The 7,664-nt window shown below is 41.4% G+C and overlaps 1 protein-coding gene across 1 annotated transcript in view; it reads right to left on the bottom strand.

The window, feature by feature from the left end:
- The window catches only part of LOC147022322 (uncharacterized), a 41,696-nt gene that overhangs the window by 19,975 nt on the left and 14,057 nt on the right, over nt 1-7,664 (bottom strand). The window contains exon 3 of the mRNA XM_085890494.1: nt 2,009-3,133. Within this exon, the coding sequence (XP_085746620.1) occupies nt 2,009-3,133 (1,125 nt within the window). The remainder of the gene's footprint in view (nt 1-2,008; nt 3,134-7,664) is intronic.

Raw genomic sequence — 7,664 nt, 5'->3', positions numbered from 1 at the left:
GAAGGTTGTGACCCGGGGTTGGACTTTGTGCACCCTCGAGGGAATGGCAGCACACACACATACATGTTAGTCGGTAACTTATTTAATATTCTTTTTAGAGCAAGGTGAATCATATTCATGCGATTGATATGCATTGCGCATGTAAGCATCACAAGGACCTGTGTCTTTTACCCCATTCCATTCCTTTCAATATCTCTATCTTTCTATCTCTTCCATTTAACACCATTATCTTACATTCACTTTCATTGCAACGCCTGCTCGCAAACCCAATCACTCAATTGCTTGCCGGGTGGCAGAGAGTAACACCAATGCCCTGGCAACAGGGTGACATAAGTTCAGACAGACGTTGTTTCAATCCCTTCATGCACCCGCCCCTTAAGGTGACGTGAATACGGCACTGCAAAGCCAATGACAAGCAACCAGCAAGGGAGAGGAACGGGGTTTAAAACTCAGAGCGCAACAATTTCTCTCTCTCCATGATCGCTTCAGCCAGAACAGTTTGAGAGCCTGTTCCCCAGAAACATTTTGCATCTTTCACTTTGGTCCACCACAATGGAGTTTCTTACCTTACTCGCCTCCTTTCCATCCCATCTCATGTCTTTTTCATTTATATTCACATTATTTTCCTCAGAATAACGCTTCTTCCTCTGACCATTTTTCTCCGTGGCTTTTCTGATGTCCACATGGCCCGGCACATAGTTTTCAACACCAAGGACAATTCAGGATCCCTCACCGTCAGCTCCCATCCTCAGAACAAGATACCCATAGTCACTGAGGTTATCGTGGTGGGTGAACGGAACTCCCGCAGTTTCCCCATATGATCCGGGCTCTGCCACAAAAGTGAGTGAGGGACCATGAGCGGACGAGCCAGACCCACGAGTCTGGACCATAACGCTGTGGGCAATAACCTTACCGTCGGTTGTTGAAGGTGCACCAGGGCATAACAACAAGTCCCATTTAGTTCATCAACCTCTGCATTCTCTTCTCCCCCCCCCCCCCCCACTCAACCCAATCTCTCTCTCTCTCTCTCTCTCTCTCTCTCTCTCTCTCTCTCTCTCTCTCTCTCTCTCTCTCTCTCTCTCTCTCTCTCTCTCTCTCTCTCTCTCTCTCTCTCTCTCTCTCTCTCTCTCTCTCTCTCTCTCTGTCATTCCTAGTTGATGCATTATTGTAGTTCTGTGTTAAGTGATTGTTCATAAGTGCTCCGGGGTCGGGTATGATCGGTAGTTGAGAAGGGAAAATGTACATGTTTCTCATAGTGTAAATTGCTTGCCATGCATGTTCCTTGTCTCCCCGCCATTTTTGTGTGCCGAGTCTCCCACAATTTCTCATTTGAAATTCCCCAACTGCCATTCCTCCCATCACTTTCCGCTCTTTTGATTGTTTCGCTTGCTGTGCAATAAATTATTGAAGTGTTGAATGTGTCCGTTTATCCTGCTTGGGGTTGGTCCAATTAGCATTCCCGGTGGGCAATTGGTCTGAGTTCCCATTGGTTATGGTAGCCCACGTAATGCAGCAAGTAGCGTTCGTTTATTCGGCCAAATAATTAACCGCAGCGTCGCCACAGGCACGATCGATTTCCCCGTCTGCCATGCTTAATTCACTGGCATGGTAAAGCGACTTTAGGCGCGTGGATCTGGCCTGAATTAAGGGTTGCAGTTTGGATTTGTGGTCTCTCGGGACATACCGCTCTCTTGGAGTTATCTCGAGGCACGTATTCGCGGTAAATAAAATGCGACCTGCTTCGACATTCGCGGTCCTCTGCTTCACGTATTCGCGTTTTTTCACCATTTTGATTTTCCCTCATGAATCACGAACCGCCGAGAACCTATCCCCGTTTTTCCATTGACACAATGCCCCGACATTCACAAATGAAACATTCGCGACATTTTCCAGAAAAAGTATCCCCCGTGAATAGTGGGGTCCAACAGTATACGTATATAAAAATGTGGTGAGAATGTCATGAGGTTAAGGTTATAACAATGTATTTAGGGGAATAACACACATCTTTAGTCGTATACATTTTTCTTGTCTATATATATATACACACACACACACACAATATACTCAGGTTTGTGATTTGTATCTGATTTGAGCCATAACCACCACTCACCAAATATTGAAATGCTAAAATGCCCTCTATCACATGGAGTCGTATATTTACCAAGTTTGCTCTCTGGGATTGCTGAGCTGCTGTTACTGGCAGGCTCCTGATTGATGCTGGAGTCCATGTCTTGTTCTTTAGAAAAGCCCAAGTTTGTGGGATAACTGCTGATTATTCCATCTGTTCCTCCATCTGCCAAATCGCAAGTGCTTTCAATAACTGTCAGTCGTTTGTCTGTTTCGTCAAATCCACACCCCTCTTCACATTGAGCTCGATCATCACCACCCATTGCCTTGTCTAAACCTAAATCCGATCTTTGGATCTGCAGTGACAGTTCGGGTGTCGTTTCTTGATTCTGAGCTTGCTGCAAAAGAGCAAGACACTCCATGTCTAACTTCTGTAGCAAGGACAATTTGACATTCTGTTTATCCTGATGCTCTTCGATACTGGGAAAATGTTCGTCACCTTCAAACGTCAATTCATTGGATTGTTTTGAAGTGGGTATTTTTTCCACTTGCTCGACAATTCTTACATTTGAAATATTTTCATCTTCATTCAAGTCCTGCATAATATTTCCACTGGTTTTCAGCGATGCTCGGGGTCCATGTAAGGTGACGTCCAGTGGTTCTTCAGGAATATCTCGGTGCTCTTTTTCTATCGTTTTAATTGCTGAAGCCACGGTGTTTTGTTCGTCGTTTTCACATACCCCACTGCTTGCACCTGCTTCTTCGCTATCATTGTCACTTCTCGTTTCTACGCATTCTCTGAAAATGGTGATCAGCTTCTCCTCAACCTGTGTGGATTGTTCGGTACATGCGGGATCACCGAGTGATATGTTCACAAAAGATGCAGTATCGGAGTTTGCAGAATATACAGGGCTTTCAAACTCCTTTTCAGCAGCATTTCCGATGAGGTTTTCATGTGACTCTTCATCTTGCATTTCCACTGCACATTCACTCTGCGTTTCATCATTGGGAGATGTCGTTTGAGAGAAGTGTGCATTTCCTCTTCTTGGCATCACTCTGAACAGACCTGCGGTGAGATTGTCATGAGGTAAAGGTTATAACAAAGTATATTGGGGAATAACACAAATCTTTAGTCGTATTCATTTTAATCATATCCAAGCCTGGTGTTGGCTTCGTGGTTAAGGTGGCTGGCTTGGGACCTTAGCGTCCTGAGTTTGAGCTCCTGTCATTGTTAAATTAACACCAGGTGGGGTTGACAGCCTGTCATCCTTCTGAGGATGGTGAAATGAGTACCAGTGTACTGGGGTAATAACCATTTGGGATAATGTGTCGGAGTGGTGACCCATCCAGGACTATACTCTTTGCCAATGAAACTGCCTTAGCAACCCAATGGGTCTTTATGGCACGAAAATGAATGGTGTCAATATTATTACTACTTGCAGATACCCATCTACGACGCGTATGGGGGACAGGACGGATCGCAATACTCGGTTACAGTAGTTTCTTTGGATGTTTTGCACCACATTCAACAACTCAGTCCATATTGGTGGCGTGTCTGGGTGCCCATGGTAGCGTTTGAGACCGGTCGCTTTTGATTGTTGGCCTTGACACATAGTGCTGGATGAGTAACACGAACGATTTGACATATTCATCCTTTCTATATTATCTCCATCAACAGATTAACAATATGGCAGGATAAAAGTTGTAAATGCTGAGTTGAACAAACGTCCTGAACTCAGACTTAGTTAAGTAAAGCACGTCGTCTGGGACCCAGCAGTCGGTTTGCTGCCGAACGCTGGTGATTGTGACGTCATCGATTCCCTCTTTGAAAATTATATCTGCATTCGATTTTTTGAATCCGCTATCACCTGCGTAAATACATGGAACACATAATGTCAAGATTTCGGAAGTATGAACAGAATATGTTCAGAGAAAAGTGTGTTCGAAGTTCCAGGCTTACACCCATTATATTATGATAATACATTTTAAATCGTATACATCTTTCATCGGAGCATTATAAGGAGACAAGTTCAACACAATCACACATCCATGAAGAAATGGAATTGTGTGCTGCAGGAATGTTTTTAATTTTGTGAAGTGGATATGTAAACTTTGGTGATATACACCATTCGACCCTTAGGTCAAATACACTTCATTAACCACAACTTTTTCGTCAAATGCACCCTTCAATCAATACAATCCTTGGGTTAAACACACCCTTCAAACAACACAACCCTTGAGCCAAACACACTTTTATCAACAAAACCCTTTGGGTAAACATACCCTTTCATGAATACTGTTGTGTGTGCAGCCCCATAAACCGCTTAACCACAACTACAACCACAGCCGGTGCAGAGATTGAACATGGCTGAGATCCCTCCAGGGATGACGAAATTAAACGACGATCACACCCGAGCAGTGTTTAGCACGTCCATGGGTGTCGATCCCGGGAGGGGACGGGGGGGGGGGGACATGTCCCTCCCACTTTTTTTTTACCAGGGGGAACAGAGTATATTCTGTCCCCCCCCCCCACATTTCGAGTCCCATGCCTATTTGAAACAGAGATTTGGTGTCAAAGCCACCCAATGCTCACCTGTTTATACATTTATCGTTTTTAAAAGACTAGTCTAATAATATTTTTTATAAAGCATTGCAGTGAAGTCTGATCAAAATAATTTTAAAGCAATATATGTATTTGCATATTGCAATCAGTAAAAAATAGTGTCTTAGATAAAAACAGAAAGGAAAAAATGAAAACATGAACATGACAAAATCGTTTCACATCAAGGTATTCAACTCGTCATGATAATATTGAAATAAATATTGACTCGTGCTTACCATTTAAAGATAAATCTTCATCATTATCATTATATTAAAATGTTCCATATATACACACAATACATCATAAGCATCAATTCCAGTTATTGAATACACCCCCCTCTTTTTCATCATCAAAAGTTCCACAGTTTATGCATCACAACTTCATTACTATGACATTGTGACAACGGCAGTTCACACAATAGTTTTATGAGCAAGTACATTTAACTCTCGTGCTAAGCAGACAACACATCAGTTTACCAAATCTGATGTGACAAAAAGCACAACCTCCTGAACACTTTCACAGATAAATGCAATAAACATAACAAGTTCCAATTATAGAAACGTGCACCCCTCTTCATCATCAAAAATTCCACAGATCATCATTATTCATTAAGTTCAGTAATACAACGCCATAGAGGTTTATGGTGTGAGAAGTACGTCTCAAACACCCCCCCCCCCGCCCCATTCACTTCTTGAATTTGGAATATCGCTGTAAACATGGTCGATCAATGATCCATAATCTCTCGTTGGTAAACTGATTTTTTTTTTTTTTATCACAAGAATCCAAAATGCCAAGAATCGGATTATTCTTCCTTTTCAGCAAATCCACATTTAAATCTCCAAGAAGGATTATTTTCGTTGGTTTCCATTGATTAATCCTAGATTTTATATCTTGTAGAATTATCTTTTATCTTTTGTGCGCTTTCTTGTTGGTTGTTTGCTTTTTAAGTTCCTTTTCCTGCAACCGAAACAGATGAGACTTGCGCTTTTCTTGCTTGTGAATTTTCTGCACTTCCTTGTTGACTGTTTGCTTTTTCAGTTCCTTTTCCTGTAACCAATGCACATGAGACTTGCACTTTTCTTGCTTGTGAATTTTGTGCGCTTTCTTGTTGGCTGTTTGCTTTAAAAGTTCCTTTTCCTGCAACTTATGCACATCAGACTTGCGCTTTTCTTGCTTGTGAATTTTGTGCGCTTTCTTGTTGGCTCTTTGCTTTTTTAAGTTCCTTTTCCTGTAACTTTCACACATGAGACTTGCGCTTTTCTTGCATGTGAATTTGTGCGCTTTCTTGTTGGCTGTTTGCTTTAAAAGTTCCTTTTCCTGTAACTTCTACACATGAGACTTGCGCTTTTCTTGCTTGTGAATTTTCTGCACTTCCTTGTTGGCTGTTTGCTTTTTAAGTTCCTTTTCCTGAAACTTATACACATGAGACTTGCGCTTTTCCTGCATGTGAATTTTGTGTGCTGTCTTGACTTTGCTTTTTAAGTTCCTTTTGCTGTAACCTATACACATGAGACTTGCGCTTTTCTTGTATGTGAATTTTGTGCGCTTTCTTGTTGGCTGTTTGCTTTTTCAGTTCCTTTTCCTGTAACCTATAGATATGAGACTTGCGCTTGTCTTGCTTGTGAATTTTCTGCACTTCCTTGTTGACTGTTTGCTTTTTTAAGTTCCTTTTCCTGTAATTTATACACATGAGAATTGCGCTTTTCTTGCTTGTAAATTTTGTGCGTTTTCTTGTTGGCTGTTTGCTTTTTAACTTCCTTTTCCTGTAACTTATACAGATGAGACTTGCGCTTTTCTTGCTTGTGAATTTTCTGCACTTCCTTGTTGGCTGTTTGCTTTTAAGTTCCTTTTCCTGTGACCAATACACATGAGACTTGCGCTTTTCCTGCATGTGAATTTTGTGTGCTGTCTTGACTTTGCTGTTACCTATACACATGAGACTTGCGCTTTTCTTGCATGTGAATTTTGTGTGCTTTCTTGTTGGCTGTTTGCTTTTTCAGTTCCTTTTCCTGGAACTTATACACATGAGACTTGCCCTTTTCTTGCTTGTGAATTTTGTGCGCTTTCTTGTTGACTGTTTGCTTTTTAAGTCCCTTTTGCTGTAACCTATAGATATGAGACTTGTGCTTTTCTTGCATGTGAATTCTGTGCGCTTTCTTGTTGCCTGTTTGCTTTTTGAGTTCCTTTTCCTGTAACCTATGCACATGAGACTTGCAATTTTCTTGCATGTGAATTTTGTGCGCTTTCTTGTTGACTGTTTGCTTTTTAAGTTCCTTTTCCTGTAACCTCTGCACATGAGACTTGCGCTTTTCTTGCTTGTGAATTTTCAGCACTTCCTTTTTGACTGTTTGCTTTTTCAGTTCCTTTTCCTGTAACTTATACACATGAGACTTGCGCTTTTCTTGCTTGGAATTTTGTGCGCTTTCTTGTTGGCTGTTTGCTTTTAAGTTCCTTTTCCTGAAACTTATACACATGAGACTTGCGCTTTTCCTGCATGTGAATTTTGTGTGCTGTCTTGACTTTGCTTTATAAGTTCCTTTTGCTGTTACCTATACACATGAGACTTGCGCTTTTCTTGCATGTGAATTTTGTGTGCTTTCTTGTTGGCTGTTTGCTTTTTCAGTTCCTTTTCCTGTAACTTATACACATGAGACTTGCGCTTTTCTTGCATGTGAATTTTGTGCGCTTTCTTGTTGCCTGTTTGCTTTTTGAGTTCCTTTTCCTGTAACTTATACACATGAGACTTGCGCTTTTCCTGCATGTGAATTTTGTGTGCTGTCTTGACTTTGCTTTATAAGTTCCTTTTGCTGTTACCTATACACATGAGTCTTGCGCTTTTCTTGCTTGTGAATTTTCTGCACTTCATTTTTGACTGTTTGCTTTTTAAGTTCCTTTTCCTGTAACTTATACACATGAGACTTGCGCTTTTCCTGCATGTGAATTTTGTGTGCTGTCTTGACTTTGCTTTATAAGTTCCTTTTGCTGTTACCTATAC

Source organism: Eptatretus burgeri, chromosome 8, assembly GCF_056783735.1.
Source record: "Eptatretus burgeri isolate ZD-2024b chromosome 8, Ebu_testis_v1, whole genome shotgun sequence".
NCBI classification, from domain to species: domain Eukaryota; kingdom Metazoa; phylum Chordata; class Myxini; order Myxiniformes; family Myxinidae; genus Eptatretus; species Eptatretus burgeri.
This window is presented reverse-complemented; position numbering and strand designations above follow the sequence as displayed.